The 18,174-nt window shown below is 49.2% G+C and overlaps 1 protein-coding gene across 1 annotated transcript; it reads right to left on the bottom strand.

The window, feature by feature from the left end:
- Positions 1-539: 539 nt before the first annotated feature.
- On the bottom strand, positions 540-17,015 carry KCNS2 (potassium voltage-gated channel modifier subfamily S member 2). Its single transcript, XM_025450919.3, has 2 exons — positions 16,901-17,015; positions 540-16,298 (listed from the first exon to the last, which is right to left on the bottom strand). The coding sequence occupies exon 2, from the start codon at positions 16,254-16,256 to the stop codon at positions 14,823-14,825; it is 1,434 nt and encodes a 477-aa protein (XP_025306704.1). The 5' UTR covers positions 16,257-16,298; positions 16,901-17,015; the 3' UTR covers positions 540-14,822.
- Positions 17,016-18,174: the final 1,159 nt, after the last annotated feature.

Here is an 18,174-nt window from a genome sequence, read left to right as displayed (position 1 = left end):
GAGATGAGTCCTGACTATAAAATACACATTGTATTTCAAAGACTTAGTATAAAACAAAATGTGGAATACCTCATTCATGATTTTTAATGTTTATTACATATTGAAATGATAATATTTTAGATATACTGGGTTAATATATCCTATTATAATTAATTTTACCTGTTCCTCTTTACTTTTTTTTTTTTTTTTTTTAAAGACTTTATTTATTTATTCATGAGAATACACAGAGAGGAGAGAGAGAGAGGCAGAGACACAGGCAGAGGGAGAAGCAGGCTCCATGCAGGGAGCCCGACGTGGGACTCGATCCCGGGACACCAGTATCAGGCCCTGGGCTGAAGGTGGCGCTAAACCGCTGAGCCACCCGGGCTGCCCCTCCTCTTTACTTTTTAAAAATACAACTACTAGAAAATTTAACATTACATCAGCTATGGGCTCACATTTGTGGTTCTCATTGTAAATCTATTGGACAGTGTTGGACTATAAAGTGTGGTATATCCATGCCAGGGCAGATGGTTCAACAATAAAAAGGAAAGAAATAATGGGTATAAGGTTTCTTTTAGGGGTTACAGCAATGTTCTAAAATTGATTATGGTAATGATTGCATAGCTCTATGAATATATTACAAACCACTAAACTGTAAACTTTAAAAAATGAATACATTATATTTAACTATGTTATAATAATGAAATAAAAAATTTTAAACTTTGGGTGTGGAAAAAGATAAAAGCATACTCAGTTGCTCAGAAGAAACCTAACCATTCTTAGTACCTAGTACCTAGGTAAGAAGTATCTCTCTAACAGCACCCATTGGAAAGCATCAATATTCATTACCAATACTCTCAGAGTAAACACAGGGATGACTTTTGCAGGTCTGTCTTGTATGGTGTTTCTAGTATTTGTCAGTGGCATCACACCCTGTTCAGTAAATACCCATATGCTAAAGGCTCCTGAAATCCTGCCTTCAGCCCAAGGCTGCCTCTTCAAACTCCAGACCCAGGCGTTCCTGATGTCACACACGTACGTTCAAGTTCAGCATTACCAAATACTATTCCTCTGTATTTTCTATCCAATTGGCACTACCATCTATCGTCCAAACACCAATGCTAGAAACCTGGGATTCCTTGAATTTTCATTGTCTTTCAACCCACACCATCCCTCTGCCAATTGAGACTTCCAAATAGTTCTTGAATCTGTGTCTTCATTTCCATCCTCTCCCCACTGCCCCACAGCATTCATCATCTCCTGCCTGGATGATTGCAGCATCCCTTTAACAGGTCTTTGACCCAGGTTTAGCCCCTCAGATCACTCCCCCCATCCCATTTGCTGGCACCATCAATCCAGAATGCAATGGATTCCCATCACTTGCAGAATAAAGTTCATTAGAGGTGCCTGGGTGACTCAGTGGTTGAGCATCTGCCTTCGGCTCAGGCTGTGATCTTGGGGTCCTGGAATGGAGTCCCCCTTCGTGCTCCCCGCAGGGAGACTGCTTCTCCCTCTGCCTATGTCTCTGCCTCTCTCTTTGTGTCTCTCATGAATAAATAAGTAAATAAATAAATAATCTTTAAAAAAAAGTTCATCGGGGATGTGTCCTCTGAACGCCCATAGATCCCCATCATTGCACTTTCCATATAGTATCATTATCATATCTACTTATCCCTCCATCTCACCACCTAAGCTGCCTAAGAGCCAGCACTGGGCCCATGTTTTCATAATCTCTGTAGCACCAGCTTAGGCCCTGACGTAGCAATGTTTAATAAATGCTTGTGGAATAATGAATGAACCACAAGTAAAAGAAATACAATTAAATTTTGTATCTAGGCAAATGGCTAAGAAATCTTAGAAATCCAACTTTTAGATATTAAATACCTTTATTTCTCTCCATGAGGACATGGATCCTTTTTTTTTTTTTAAGATTTATTTATTTATTCATGAGAGACACAGACTGAGAAAGAGAGAGGCAGAGACACAGGCAGAAGGAGAAGCAGGCTCCATACAGGGAGCCTGATGAGGGACTCGATCCTGAACCCTGGGATCACAACCTGAGCCGAAGGCAGGCACCCAACCACTGAGCCAGCCACCCAGGTGTCCCGAGGACACGGATCCTGTCTACTTTGCTCACCACTGCATCTCCAATGACATTCAGTATTTGCTGGATGGCTGCGTAGGAAGGTAAATGGATAAATGAACAAAGATACAGACAGAGAAATGAGCTGTAAACAAATGGCTTTCCTGAGAAAGGCCTGACATTCACAACACTGTATCTGTGTCATCTCCCAAACCAAGATTACTCAGTACCCAAGACTTTGGAGCCTAAGGAAGCATTTACTTTGCCCCTGAGCAAAATAATTATTCTATTGAATGTGAAAATTCATGTGACAAATACTACTGTATTCCCTGTATCCAACTATATTATAAGGCCTCAGTGAATTTTCCCCAGTTTCTAAAAGGGGAGACATGAACTGCTTTATTGTTATTACACAGTAAAAATGGTCACATGTCTGGAGTTCCAGACCCTTTGATTCATACAAAACAGACTGCTGTATCACATATATGCCACATAAATATGAGAAAAGGAACAATCTTTTTTTATTCAGCTCTGAGACAGTGTAATTTTTGTTACTCTAATTCTGTTGTCAATGGTACAAAAAACTGTACGAAGAATAAAGGATATTTATGTTTCTCAGAACACTCTCAGGCTTACCACATCATGAGGAACCAACCATAATACTAAAAAGTGCTTTATAAAATGAAACATTCAACTGAATGTTGAATGGTAAGATGATGTGGTAAGAAAATAAAAATGTACCTGCTTGCAGTAAAGTCAGAGCAATACTATGTATTTTGCTACCAGTTCTATTTCATATTTTATAAATTTTCTATATGTGTGATTAATATATACAATCCAAGGACTGATGACAGACCTGCGATCAGCTAATAAGAATCCTCAGTCAGTTCAATGACACATTCAGGCATTCAGCTGGAAATCTTGCTTTGTCTTTATTCTCACGACTTCCCCCAAACCAGCACATTAGTGGTTTGATCTAGTGTTACTGGTAATGTCATTGGTGCTGACAGTTCCTTCAGCAAACATTCAGGCAACTAAATGAGTTGTAGACACATACCAGAGATTTCAGATGATTGGAACGTGACCCATGCCTCAACTAGAAATATACCTGTAATCACAGAGCTGAGTGGAGGGCTAACAGAACAGGTTGTATGTTTTGGGGGCCTGGGAGAACTGGGAAGGAAGAGATTTCTGTGCTAATCCAGGGAAAGAGGATGAGGGCTTGAATGCTGATGGGACTGGTGATGAGGAGGAGAGGGCAAATCCAAGAACTATTTGGGAGGTTGAACCAGTGGAACAAGTTAGCTAAATGGATTTGGAGAGTTAAAGAACAGTGAGGAGTCAGAGATGGCCCTGAGAACCCCAACTTGGGCTACCCCAAAACAGTGATACAGTTCAGTAGGAGTGGATTTGAGGGATAGGATCATGAGTTCAGTTTTAGACATGTTGAATTTTATATGCCTAAGAGATATCCCCTGCAGGCATCCTGAAGGTAGTTGGAAATATAAATCTGGAGTGCTTCCCATAAAATTCTATTTTTTTTGAAAGTAGGCTCCATGCTCAGCTCAACTCTGGGATTGAGACCTGAGCTGAGATCAAGAGTCAAACACTTAAAACAACTGAGCTACCACACATGGGTACTTTTTCAAAATGCAAAATTTTTAAATACATTTAAAAATGATCTACCCGCCAGTGTTGTAGTGAAGACTTAAATGAGTCAATGACTATAAAATGCATTTCCTGGCATAAAGAAGCTCTTGTTACACAAGTGTACACAGACTACAGACACTGTACCTGGTCAGGACTCCTGGAAAAGGAAGCAATAAATGATATTTCTGACTCTGTGCCTGGCACTTTCTTTCCATGACCAATATATTCTATAAGGTAGAGGTTTTGCACAGCCTTGGGCTGCTTAGTTAACCACTCCCTGCTTTAGTATTCTCATCTACAAAGTGAGAATAATTATAGAACCTGTTTTATAGGATGTTGGGACAATTAAATGCAGGAATACATATCAAGCTCTCCAAATAGCCCTTCGTAGTGTTATCTATTAACATCCTCATCCTCATCCTTATATTTTAGCTGAGAAGACAGATGTTCAAAAGATGAGGTTACTTAACCAAGTCCCCATAGCTAGGAAAAGTCTGACCTCAAGTATTAACACAGATCTGCGCAAGTGTTTTTCCACTGTACTGTGTGGGAACTCCCTTCTCCACTCTACCTGCATGTATAAACAAACAAAACAAACACAGAACTCACTAGGGGCCAGGGCCTGGGGAGAGGAGAGGAATGGAGAGTTATTGTTTAAGGGGTGGGAGTCTTAGTGTCGCAAGATGAAAAAGTTCTGGAGATACGGATGGTGGTGATGGTTGCAGAACAATGTGAATGTACTCAACACCACTGAACTACACACTTAAAATGGTAACTTTTTGATATGTATATTTGGGGCACAATTTAAATAAATAAAGCTAAATATGGAATAAATTTGCCTTAAGCCTGCCAGTCTAGCTGGGGGCTCTCAGAGCCTCTGGCCATGGCCTTCCCCACAGCTGATCTGAATTCCTCCCAGTTCCCCACCAAGACTCACTCCTACATAGACCTCGGGCAGCTTCCCACCTGTCTGCTCAGCCCTCTTGGGTCTGTCCCCATCCAACAGAGTAGGCTGTATGCTCACCACAGCTGTACCTCCGAGGTCCTGCCCCCAGGAACCTGGCACCTGCTCTTCTCTCTGACACCCCTCCTCACAGTAAGGCCCAGATCAGGTGTCCCCTGTCTTCTGAAGGCCACAAAGGTGCTGTGTCATGCCCAACACTTCAGCCAGTGTATGTGACACGTTCACAGTAGCACATGCCTCACCAGCTCCGTCAGTGTCCGAGTTGGTGAACTGCAGAGCCCACTCAGTACACACCCTGCATTTTGCTTAGCTAGCCACAAAGAAGAAATATCTAAGTAAAGGGCTCAGTTTCAGAGTTCTGGTTTTTGTTGGAGGATCAGTCGTGAAACATTCATGTTAAGACTGCCCCTCCAACCAGTACAAAATGATACCTGCCATCCCAACAGCTGGCACATCCAGTGCCCTCCACTCCAAAGCCTGACAATGTGGATGATCTCTACTGGACCTGCCCCAGAGGAATGGGGTGCTTATGCATTGATCCCTGCACACAGGCTTATGCACTAGTCATTACCCAGTGGGAATGTCTTGGCAGCCCCTCTTCAGTCCCGGAGCTCATTCAGAAATGTGCATCCACTCTTACTGGTAGCACTGCCTGAGCCACATGTCACAGGTCTGCAGCCTGGGGGGCTTTGCTAAGGATGTCCACTCAATGAAAGCCCGTTATGAGGCCTCCCGACCCCACTTCAGTTAGGTGGCAAGTCAGATCTACTGCCCAGCAACCTGCGATTTCTCTAGCATCACTCCCAATGAGAGGACTTGAACTCCACACTTTAGGCTGGCCCCTCAGCCCTTGGTTTACTTCTTGTTTATCAGCATTTGCTCTGTGCTGGGTACTATACTGAGCACTGGAGATAAACTTTCCGGGGATCTTCCAGTTACTGGGGATGACAGGCATCACCCAATGAACAAAAATGATAAATTGCAATAAGAGCTGAGAAGAAAAAATACTGGCTGCTGTAAAACATAAAGCAGAGGCACTAGCTGCAGAAAAATGTAATTTAAATTGGGCGGAATGCAGGCAAAGCCTATGAAAATAATGTCTCTGGGAGTCCTGGAGAGCAGCTGCACCCACCTCCTTTTCACCCTCCACACTCACAAACACACAGGGGCGCAAGCACACCCATAGACAGACACACAGACACACAGATTCACACAGAGACCCACAGACACACATGGATACATGCACATGTGCAGGCGCACATCCCTCTGTGACATTTCAAAGCTGCTCTTGAAAGGCCATCCAAGGTGACTTTTCACCTGATGGTGCCCATATGAAAATATTAGGGGCGGAGGGCACATGTGGAAGATGTTGCCATCGCCCTCAGCACAGCACTTGGCAAACGGCTTTGCACCCAGTTAGATGATGGCCGTTGGTTGATTTAACTCAGCCTCTCAGTTCCTCTCTTGGCATCATTTGCTGAGGCCAGCACTCCAGTCTCTCTGAATATGTGACATCTGCACATTCCAGTTTCCAGGCATCAGCTCATCCCTGAAATACCAGCTCAAATGAGTCCTTTAGCATCAAGACTCCGAGCATCTGCTAGTTCTGAAGCTTTGACACACATTTACATACATATTCCCATGGTGGGCGAAGGGGAGTTCAGGTAAATGCGAAGGCCAGTAAGATATTTTGATTTGACTGCAATTTTTAGTTTGTTTTTTTTTTAACATGAGAGGGCTTTTTTAAAAAAATGAGACTACTGAATAATCAGTGATCTCATGTTTTAAAATTGGCAGATTACATAGTAATATATTTAAACGCCTCCCATCATTGATTTCCCAGTTCCATGGCAGAGGGAAGGGCAGAGTGGAAGCCAGTGACTTCACCTGCCATGAGAAGGAACCCACAATTACCTCCAGGCCCCCTCAGCTCTACCAGCACCTCATCTGAAAGCAATACTCAAATCTTAAATCTGAGAGAGGCATAAAGAAAGCTGTCTGGCTTCTCTCTTAGCAAGCGGGGGAAGCCTAGGGACATCCTAAGTTCTGTGTGTTGCAGTTTCTCTCTGCTCCTCCCGCATATTCCACAAAGAGAAATGCAGGCTACAACCCTGTGACGGTGGCCCTCGTAAGAATGGACCCTGAACACAGTGGGTTACAATTCAGTGGCTCCTGCTACAGCCAGCCCTGGCAGACCCACAAAGTTTGCCAGAAAAACCAATACAAAGCTGACAGATCGAAAGTGAGTCATGCCAGCTTGCCTCTTAGGAAATGATTAGATTGGTGTCTGACTGATAACACCTCAGTTCTTTTCATAGTAGGTCTGAAAATAGCTCAGAATTCTTTAAATGTTTGGAGATGTAAGAGACGAAAAGAGTTTTGAGTGGAAAAACCTCCTGGAGAACCCCAATTCCGTTTCTAGCATATTACCCCAGTCTGCCTACCTCATGCCATAATCCCTGGGTGTCCAGGGACGACTCAGTGCTGGACAGACTCACACGCCTCTTTGGGAGACCGTGAGTCTAGGACTCAGGTTTGGTCATGCTGGACAGGTAGTGAGTTCGGTCACCCAACATTCAAGCCCTTTGTACCACCAACTCTCATGTTCGATCTTGCAAATCTCTATGTCCCCATCACCTGCCCCTCATTGCTTCATTGAAAGGCAACTCCTTCCTAGAGGAGTACTTTTCTTTGTCCATGCAGATTTTTCACTTCCTCAGCTGTGACTCTTCATGTCAGTGGTGCTTATGTCTTCAATAGTCACCAGTAAGTCTAAGATACAGGAAGGGAAAGATGAGCCTGGGTTGCAGGGAAGGATGGCTTGGTGGTGAGAGCCTGGAGATGAGTCTGTTGGAAATGAGCAACGCATGAGCTAAGGAGCAATGAAGTGGGGTGGAAGTCTTTAGAGTGAATATGAAGAGACCAATGTGCAAAATGCAGTGAAGAAAGGAGTGATAAGACCTGGTGCCCACTAGGCCCGGGCATGAGGGGGAGGGGGAGGACTGTCAGGGGACTCCCTGAGTCAATGTTTCTCCGGAGGGGTCTGAACACCACTTGCCTCAAAATCACACAGGAGCATTTTAAGATTACAAATTCCTGGGGACCCACCCTCAAGAGTCTGATTTTGTAGATGGAGTGATGCCCAGAAATCTACTTTGTTGAAAGCTCCCCAGATGATTTCAATGCACAAATAAAGTACCTCTAAAGTCTATACTTCTTAAGAGCTATAAGCAATACCCTTAACATTTCCTTCCCTTACGTCTAATATGGTGCTCAGCAATTAGTCAGGTGTCAAGAAATGATTGCTATGGTGAGAAAATGTCTAAGTAAGTGAAGAAGATCCAAGGATGACTAAAATTCCAACCTGGCTGGCTGAGAGCACTGTGTCTCCATTGCCAGAAGTGAGGGAGAAGGTGGGAGGAAGAGAAGCTTGCGTGACCCTAAGAAGTCCAGTTTCAGACATGGTGATACCCAAATGCATAGGCGATGTGCTGGGAGCTCAGAAGTGATGTGGGGTCAGGCAAGGACAAATGCAAGGCGTGTGCACACTGGTCAAGCCTGCTGCCTGGCTGAAGTGCACTGCGGGCTGCTAAGGACAGAACCTCAGGGGAAATGAATGGTCAAGAGGGTCAGAAGGAGGACAAAGCCCCTGGTGGGAATGTGAGAAGGAGAAGCAGAGCCCTTGAGAGAAGCAGCAATGTGCACTGTCCAAAAAGCAACAGAGGAGAGAGTGCAAAGAAGGTGAAGGTTGGCCCATGGGGTAGAACGCGGGTGGAGGAGCCTGAGAACTGAGGAAAGGCCAGTGATTTTGACTATCAGCAGAGCACTGGTGAGCTTTCAAAAAGCAGTTTGGAGAGAGTGGGAGGAACAGGCACCGATGGCAGAGATAAAACAAGGAAATGGATGAAGGACAGCTGAGGCTGGTGGCAGAGATCAGCCCCCCGCAGGGTCTCAGGGGTAAGAGGGAACCAGGCCTGCAGCTCCAGGCGGCAGGCAGAGGAGAGCCAGGGTGGCCAGGGGGCCTCACTTGCCCCAGCGCCCCTTCTGGTGCAGGGACCTTCCCTTCTTCTGTTCTTCTCCTGGACCTTCCCGGGCTGTCCCACCCAGGGCCTCCAACTCCACGTCTCAGCTGGGGAGTCCAGGGCCAGACTCCCCTGGGCACCCCCACACATACCTCCATCCCTTCCGGTCATCCCCGGGCACTCAGGCCGCAGGGCTCAACCTCAGGGACAGATCCAAGGGCTCCCGTCTCTCCTGGGGGCACCACCATCGACCCCGCCACCCATCACGCCGGACGCCCAGCTGACCCATGTGCAGTCACTGACCCAGGCCGAGGCCCAGAGCCCACCTCGGGGGCACCCACGCAGCCCCCCGCCTGCACATCTGCCCTCAGCCGGGTCTCCCGGGCCTCCCCGCGGACAGTCGCGCTCTCCGGGCACTGATTCGCCCCATGTCCCACCCGGTGACCAAGGAATGCAGCTCCACTGCTCGCCGCTGTGCCCCCCGCCCCCCGCTGGCCCGCGGGGCCTCCTGGGCTGGGCTGGGGGTCCCTGCGTCTGGAGGCCGCTCAGACGCCCGCAGGAAACATTTACTGCGCCGCTCCCCGTGGCCTCACGCCCCTTTTCATCCGAAACGCTTTCGGGAGCTTCCACGTCTCCATTCTACCAGACCGTGCACCTCTTAGGTGGAGGTGCCAGGTGCCCCCCGGGTGGAGGTGGGGGTGCAGCCAGCCCCCCTCACCTCCCAGGAAGCCACTGGTAGGCTGAGAGCAGGCCACACTGACAGGAAGTCCAATGAATTCAGGAGAAGGCCTACAGTAACCCATTCAAACTTAGCCTCTCCTCTCCTCTCCTCTCCTCCCGAATTCTCTGCTCTTTCTCCTGTTTTGCCTGCCTTATCTTCCTTCACTCTCTCTGTACCCTCGTGTGTTTTCCCTCTTTCTTCCTGGCTTCTTTCTATCTCTTCTTCCTTCTGTAGGAGCTTGCACTACCTCTTAGGCATGACTGTCCCCTTTCTTCTGTTGAGGATCTTTCTCCTGAGCCACATCTCTGAGGCCTCATTTGTCTCCATGTTCTTCTAAAAAGCATCAGCTTGTCACCTGCAGACACAATCACTTGCTTTGGAGAATTCAGCCAGGAAGATGATCAGATTGACAAATGAGGTCACCGAGGGAAGGAAACTGCAGATTTTCAAGACCTATTGTATCAATTGGATGTAACACCCAGACAAGGTCCACAGGTAGAAGTGCTAGTTAAAAGGAGATAAATAAGAGGAGATAATAAGCCACGTGAGCGTGTATTTAAGTTCTTCCCTCAAGAGGAGGTGTTTGTTTTTCCTTTTAAGATGCAAGGCATCCTGGCCCCAGAATATCCCCAAACATTCATTTCTACGCCTGTCGGAGGGGAAACATGCACTCTGCTCCCTGTGGTGGGATGTAAGGACCCCGGTGGCCTCAAGAGCCTTCCCAGGGCAGCACCTTTCCTGAACCCCCAGGAGACCGGAGACAGGTTCACACGGCCTGCTGCACACCGTTCTGCAGGTCTTGCAGAAGAGAACACCCGCACACACTACCCACACAATGGCAAAGAGCCCTGAGGCCAAATGGGATCAATGTGATTTTCCTCTGTGTCCAATGATTTTTTTTTTGATAGCAGGAATTTGGATTAGATATATAAATAGTTTAAAGCCCAAAGGAGACACTTGTTCTTTATGTTAAACTCTATTCACCTGGCATGGACACCAGTCCAAAGATTTCCCTGGTATTGTTGTTCCTGAAACTCTCGGCTCTCGTGGCTGGGGACTAAAGAGAGAAATGAAAGCACATAGGTTTGTGAGCAGTCCCTCTTCTCTGCTTAAGGACATCAGGACCTGCTCACTGCTGTAATATGGAGTGGAGAGGCCTGCAGAAATTCTGGGTTTTACATTGAGATGGAGAACTGGCCAGGGCTTTAGGGATGATCTAATCCAACCATCTCACTTTGTAGCAGTGGGATATGAGCCTCAGAAAGGCCAGATGATGTACGTGAGATCATAGAATTGAAGGCAAAACCGGGAGTAGAACTCAGTGACCTTCCTATAGTATAGTGTGGCCTTTGCAATAGCTCATGGTCTAATACCTTAACTTGGCCCCACCAAGTTAAGTAGGTGCTGAGGGCTGGTTCTTTGCATCCCCAATATTCACACCACAGGGCACTTAGCTTATCCAGGACCCACGTCACCATCGGGGAGGTGCTACAGCAGCAGGGACAATGCAGCTGATAGGGGTGGGAGTGGTGCTGGCAGGCCCCTCAGTGCTACCAAGCAAGGCAGTATGGAAGGGGAAAATCCTAAGGCTGTCTGTTTTCACCAGGGTTCCAAGAATAAATGACCATCCCTTCCACAAAGCAGGCCGGAGGTTCTAGGTCCTGGTGAATAGAGTGTCACCTCCATGTGCCCACAAAAAAATAATAGCTCTTCTTTCCCAACAAATGCTCAAAAAGCCCAGCCTCTCCCAGGAACTCTGGTCTTCAGTGCTGAACACCCTTGTTGTGTTTACCACTCCATATGTAATTGAAGTGCCTTAAGGAAGCATAAATAATCTTTTTCTATCCAGTCTTCAGGGCTGGGGTCCTGAGTGTGTCAGCGTTCCTCCTCATTCCTGAGTCGAGGCACGGAGACTAATGTTCAGCCACCAGACATAATGGTTCAGCAGGGCCCATCTCAATGCTTGCACAGTAGTGTGTTAATGAGTGTTAAAACTGACATCGCAAATACAGCGTTTTCAATTTTGAAAATTACAACTCTGTAACAAGTCATGCTGTTAAAACATACAAGAAATACCAGTTAAGCCTTCAAGTAGATAACACAGAGCCAGTACAGATTGCTGCTCTCCCAAAGTGCAGAACAAATCATTTCTTTGAAATGAGGCAAGAATTAGTAGGTAGTTCAATTATTTGAGTACTAAGAGAAGTAGAAATAACAAATCCAAATGTTAAATACCAGTTAGTACCTTAGGAACTACAAATCAGCTCGGCATTACAACACACCTCTCCTCAGGAACAAACCCAGGAAATGAGGGTGTTTGGCAGCAAATACAAATCTATAACCATTATCCATGCAATAGAGACACAGTGTCACTTCCAACTGGCACTTTTGAAATGCTCATCATATATGTTGTCAGAAGACCCTGGTCCATACATTTGTCCCAATGGCATTGAAAATAACAACATTCAAATGCTGAAAGTTGAAGTTGCTCTTAAGCCACAGCTGGAAATAAGTGATCTGAAGCTTCTATTGTGTCCCCCTAAAGGAGGCTTATGGGTCAATCTGACAGCCTGGTGGCCAATGATGTCACCTCATAATTGTATTCTTAACTCCAGAGACAAAGCATAAAATTCACCTGATCCTCCCTGTTTAGTTTCAGAGACCAGAAGAAACAGCTACTTAAGATGTTAGAGCCCAACTGAGAGCACTTGTGAACTCCATACCTTGGTGGTACTTTGAAGGAAAGGAAGGTTATTTCTCCCTACGCCACATTCAGGCACCACCCTTTGTGGGAATTAACTCCAGGGTTCAAGTCAGCTGGGTTGTTCTCTCTCCCTCTAATGTGAAACCACAGCTTGGAGAAGTCGATGCTATTAAGACATTCTCACTCTCAGAAGTGACTAAAGGTCCAGGATGGACACAGCAATATTTTATACAAGTGCATAAATATGTACAAGAGATGTTAAAAAGACAGTCTCTAAAGCACTTTGGGATTCCCCCAGTGAAAGGCACCAAATAAATGCAAGTCATTACTAAAACGGAAAGTCCAGTTTTTTAGCTTTCGCATCTGTCAAGAGTAACCACTAGCGGTCTCTTTTTTGGTGGTAAGACCTGCCTGTTGAAAAAATACTCATGAGAGTGACTGAGTTATTCTGCCTCCTTCCTTGTTTCAGCTTTTCACAGGCTTTATGGTCAGTGACCATGGACACCATGCTCAGTGCCCTGAGAACTATGATCCTTGACAAACTGAACAGTGCTCACAAATTTGTACCATCACCTGCCCTCCATGCAGCTGGGGTAATTTTGTAAATTCTCTGCCATCTAGTGCTGGAAACATGAGCCAAATCTGGTGGTCCATGTACACCATGTGCAAACTCTAAAAAACAAACCTGCTCTTCTGACTGGGAAGCCAGTCGCCCCCAAGTCATCTCACCTTTTCTGATGCTTCTGGCAAAGAGATGTGGATGGTAGACCCCCGGGCACGAGGAGGCGGCCACCTCTATGCCCCCTGTGAGGCTCCAGTCTCATGGGAGGATTTGAATTGGAGACTCAAGGGTGTGAGGGACTAGTGCATTCATCCAACCAACTGCCCACTTTGTAGAAGCTACAGCAACCATAAGTAACAAAGCCTTCTGACAGAATCCTGAGGTATGTATCTTCTTCAACCAGCTAAGATTAAAAATGGACGTCTTTAGAGAAGGCCCAAACCTTAGATAGAAAGCCTGCCTAACTCCTCACTTACACCCCTGGATTCAGTAGCCCTTCCAAAGACCAAACAGTAATGGAAGCCGCCTGAAGAACCACCTGATTACCTAGAGAATTATGTTACAAAGTTGCCCTAGGTTCCCTTCACCATGTTGTGTGCTAGTTTGACTGAAGAAGGGGCAAGAGGGCATTGTGGAGAAGGAAAGCGTTCTCAACTTTCAACACAAGTTTAAAAATTGAAAGGTCTTTTAAGTAGCAGTAAGCTTTTCAAGAAGTTTGCAGTTATCTATGACATTTTATGAAGTAATGATATTTTATTTTACAACTCTTTCTTTGCTCCTGGCCTCTACCCACCTTCTCCCAAAAGGTCATTGAAATGAAAGTAAGCACTACAGTATTTCTGTCCTGGGTTAGCCACACAGACTTGATTCATTCATGCATGTCTATATTTTGAGTACACTCTTCCACACTGCCGGGTTTCCCTGTCATACCAGGAACTGCAGGGCAATTAGAGCATCACATATAACATACTGTATCCTAGAAGCAAAAGGATCTAGGTAAATTCTGCTCTGATATAAAGGGGCTCTCATTTTATGAGCTTCCAGAGGAGGCAACAAAGTTCCCAAGCTACGGCCCTCGCTAGCGATCTAATAGTGTTTGCCTCAGGGAGCTAATACGACAGTAAACCTCTTTTTAGTTGAGAAAGACAAGAAGACCTTATTTCTAAACATCTTAAAAAATAAATATTTCAAGAAACATGCGTATATCTAAGACACAGCAAACTTTCATCAAATGGCCTAGAGCAGGAACCTCAGCCAGAAATAAATGTCTCTATGGCCACTCTTGGAAAGATGAAGGCCTGACTTTGAAAGGTCTTCAGATATCCCACGATTTGGCCTATTTAGCTGAAGCCCTGTCCCTAGTGCTTCTCTTCTTGGAAAACAAACAAAACAAACAAAACAAAACAAAACAAAAAGAAAACTTCAATCATCACTACATGTCTAACTGAGTCACATTCTCTAAAGGCGACATTTACAAGATGAACATCAGTGTACATCATCCTAAAGGTGACCCGTGTGCCCATGCAAGCCACAGAGCTACAGATTATTTGTAAAAACAACACACGGACTTGCATCGGTCATGTGTGCTTAACTTCACATTCTTTGTTTTGGTAACAAAACTAAATGAAAGCGGTGGCTAAAGGACTGAGATTTTGTTTTCACCTGACTGAGCAAAAATCCCATCACGTTCTTGCTGAACCCACAGATGTGTTTTCACTGGATGGACTTGTGGGAGCATTTTGTACAAAACTCACATGACAACCTCAGAGACAAGAGCACAAACAACTCACAGACAGTACTGGGCCACGAGCACTAGAGTAGAGCACACAATAAACAGAAAAATTAGCATTCTGGGTGGTACTCCTCTGGCAGAAAGGTGAACATTTTATGCCCACAAAGCAAAGACCAGTGAGTGTCATTTCATTGAAGGGTGCAAAGGCATGGTGTCTGACACAACACCCTCTAAAAATGATTCTAAATACTTGTAAAAGCAACCTGGGGTGCATATCCCATGCATCTCTCCCCTTTAGGGTTGGGCGTACTTCTTACACCATAACCACAAGGTGCCTGAACTGTGCCAGAGGCACAGGAGGCAACTCAGCAGTGTGGGTTTGAAGATGACAAGTCCTCTCAGCTAATGTGGGGAATCATTTAAACTTAGTTCACTTGGTGAGCTCCTGCTCATATTCGTCAGGCTTGCCATGAGGGATTTAACTTTATGGGCATAGTAGTCCCTTAAATTGATGGAAGGGACCTCCTTCATTCCATCTCCGAAGTCACAGCTCCGCATGGCACTCTCAAGTTGCTTTTGGCGCCGATAAAAGTGGGAGAACTTATTGAAGATCAAGGTGATGGGCAGCACCACCACCAGGATACCTGCCAGGATGCAGGCAGAGGCGGTCAGCTTCCCTGCCGTAGTTCCTGGGACCACATCCCCATATCCCACAGTGGTCATACTGACGGTGGCCCACCACCAGCAGGCGGGGATGGTGGTGAGGCCCTCATTCTCCTCCTTTTCAATGGTGTAGGCCACAACGGAGAAGATAGAAATCCCCACAGAGAGATAGAGCAAGAGCAGCCCTACTTCTTTGTAGCTGTATTTCAGGGTGGCCCCCAGGGAGCGGAGGCCAGTGGAGTGTCTAGCCAGCTTCAAGATGCGAAAAATCCTCATCAGCCTCAGGACCTGGGCCACCCTGCCCAAGTTGGCCAAGGTCGGTGTACTCTCCACCACCAGATTCACTACCAGAGTGATGTAAAAGGGGACGATGGACATGAGGTCAATGAGGTTTAGGGCGTTCTTGAAAAACTTGAGGAAGTCAGGGGCCACAGCAAACCTGGCCACCAGCTCAAACGTGAACCAGGCAATGCCGAAATGCTCCACAATTTCGAACCTGGGGTCCTCTCCAGGGTTGCCCTGGCTGTCAGGTATCTGGAAGTCCGGCAGGCTATTCAGGCACATGGTGATGATGGACCCCAGCACCACCAGGATAGACAAGACACTGAAGATCCTGCTCAAGACCGAGTAGCCGGGGTTGTCCAGCGCCAGCCACAGCTGCCTGCGGAAGTTGCCCAGCGGCTGCCCATCGAACTTGGAGGCGTCGCTGTAGAAAGCCAGGATCTCATCGAAGGAGGACGTGGTGCTCTCCTGGTCGCTCTGCTCGTCCCACTTCTCCTGCTCCGGCTCCACTTTGCGGCCGTGGTAGCTGTAGCTGCAGCAGGAGTCGATGAAGAACTCGTTTATGCCCCAGTACTCGATCTCCTGGCTGAAGGAGAAGACGCACAGCTCCGCCATGACGTGCAGCTTGCCGGTGTGGTAGAAGTGCAGCACGTAGGGGAACAGCTCGGGGTTGCGGTCGAAGTAGAACTCGCGCTGCGCGTCGTCGTAGTCGTCGCAGAGCTCCAGGATGGCCTCGCGCGAGCGGCAGAGCAGCAGGCGGCCCAGGCGCGTCTCCGGGAAGCGCAGCAGCGTGTGCGAGCGCAGCCGCCTCCGGAAGCCCCCTACGTTGACGCGGATCTCCCCGTCTTCGACGTTGGCCTCGTTCGCGTCCCACGGGCTCCGGCGGGTCATGCTGGAGGCTCCCGGCGCCCGTGCCGCGCGGCGGCGCTACACCTGCGGGCGGGGGAGTCACGCCTCGTGAGCGCGGGGCGCTCGGGGACCGGGACCCTCCTCTCCGCCGCGCGTCCCCGGCCGGCTCAGCCCTCCCCGGGCGGGCATCCGAGGCCTGCGGGCTCCGGGACGGGGGAGGCCCGTGCGGTTTGGCCCCTTCCCCAGGAAAGGCTCGGGAGGAGGGGGTAGAATTCCAGGAGCGTGGCCGCGCCTGCACCCTCGCCGCGGGGGTCCCGTGGGCCGCTTTACTCTGAGAGCCCCGGGGGGCAGGCAGCCGACCTTGCGCGTGGGCGGGCCGAGGAGACGCCCCCGCCCGCCCGCCGCAGACCGGCGGGACTGTCCCTGGGATGCGCACGGCCGGGCTGGGCCGAGCGGGGTGGCGGCGCGCAGCCCCGGGGCGGGGGGGGGGTTCGCTGCCTGGGTCCGCCAGCCCAGGCTGGGGGCGGGCAGCCTGGCATCCCCTGCGTCCGGCCCTCAAGACGGAAGCCCCTCACTCCCCGCCCCGGGCCTCCCCGCCCGCCTGGCGCGGTGCCCCGGGGCCGCGTGCGCCGCGCCTTACCCAGCGGGCTGCCAGGGCTCACCCCACGCGTTCTGGAGGCGCTTACCTGCGAGCACGGGGGCCCGCGGCCGAGGCCGGCGGGAAACTTCCCCGACCTGCTTGTCGGCATCGCCGCGGCCGCCGCGGCCGGCTGTGCGTGTGCGCGCGGGTGCGCCCGGGTGTGCGCCTGTGTGTGTGCGCCCGGCGGGCCGGCGGGCGGGGTCCGCCAAGCGTCTCCTGCCGCGTCCAGCCGGAGATGCCGCCGCCGCTCGTGGTCGCGGGAGGCTCACAGGTGGCTGCGCGGCCCCGCAGCTCGCAGAGCCCCCTCCTCCCGCTCTGCGTGCCCCTCGGCCCCCGAGGGAGGCAGCGGCCCGCGCCGCACGCGCCCGCGGGAGCCGGAGCGGGAGTGGGGCTGGGGCGCCGCGCGCCGGTGCTGAACGGACAGCTCCACGCGCCCCAGCGCCAGGCTCGGCCGCCCCGGGCCCGGGAGACGCCGCCGCCGCCGCCGCCTCGGCTTCTCGACGCTCGACCCGAGCGTCCCCGCGACCCCTTTGCGCTCCTGCGGCGACACGGGGCCGGCACCTCCCCTAGGTCTCGGTGACAGCTGTTCACTCCCAGGGCGCAGGCAGGGGACCGCCTACGGTGACCTTTCCCCTCTGGGTGCCGGTGAGAGCCCAGCCGGGGAAGGGGGGGCAGCTTGCGTGAGCCTGGGGGGGCAGGGCTCGAGGAAGCCCGGGTTTCCCCTTTTAGGGATCTGATGGAAAGTTTCCTGAAGCTGGGGGTGGGCGTTGGGGAAAGGCAGCGGGAGGGAAGAAAGGGGCAGGGAAGCCTGAGGTCAGCTCATTTTAGCTTGCCAGGGGCGGGATCCACCTCCTGGGGAGCAAAGGGTTCTTTCGGGGAATTCTGTGTGGACGCCCTGTGTATAGTGCACAGGCCGGTGTGGTGTGCAGGCTTTAAAGGATGGTGGGGGCTGTGTGTGTGTGTAAGTCTGAGGGCTGTAGGATTTTTCAATGTCTGCATGTGCAGTGCTGATAAAAATGGAAACTGTGAAGGGTGAGGAGGTGTGTACAGTATGTCAGAACAGGAGATATAGGGCATGTCAGTGTATGCATCACAATGGGTGACTGTGTGCTGTATAGTGTAGCATTCAGTGGGACTGACAGGGTCTGTGTAAAACACAATGAGAAGTGTGTGCCTGTAGACACCATGGGAACCATCCAGGTATGGGCCAGTGTAGATGAGCTCAGTATCTGTGTCCCCATTCCCCAGGAGACTTGTGGCCCAAATCTGAGCTCTTGGTCCCCAAAGATTGTTCCTTAAGTCACTGCCTGTTGGGCTTGA

This window comes from Canis lupus, chromosome 13, assembly GCF_003254725.2.
Source record: "Canis lupus dingo isolate Sandy chromosome 13, ASM325472v2, whole genome shotgun sequence".
In the NCBI taxonomy this organism is placed as follows: domain Eukaryota; kingdom Metazoa; phylum Chordata; class Mammalia; order Carnivora; family Canidae; genus Canis; species Canis lupus.
This window is presented reverse-complemented; position numbering and strand designations above follow the sequence as displayed.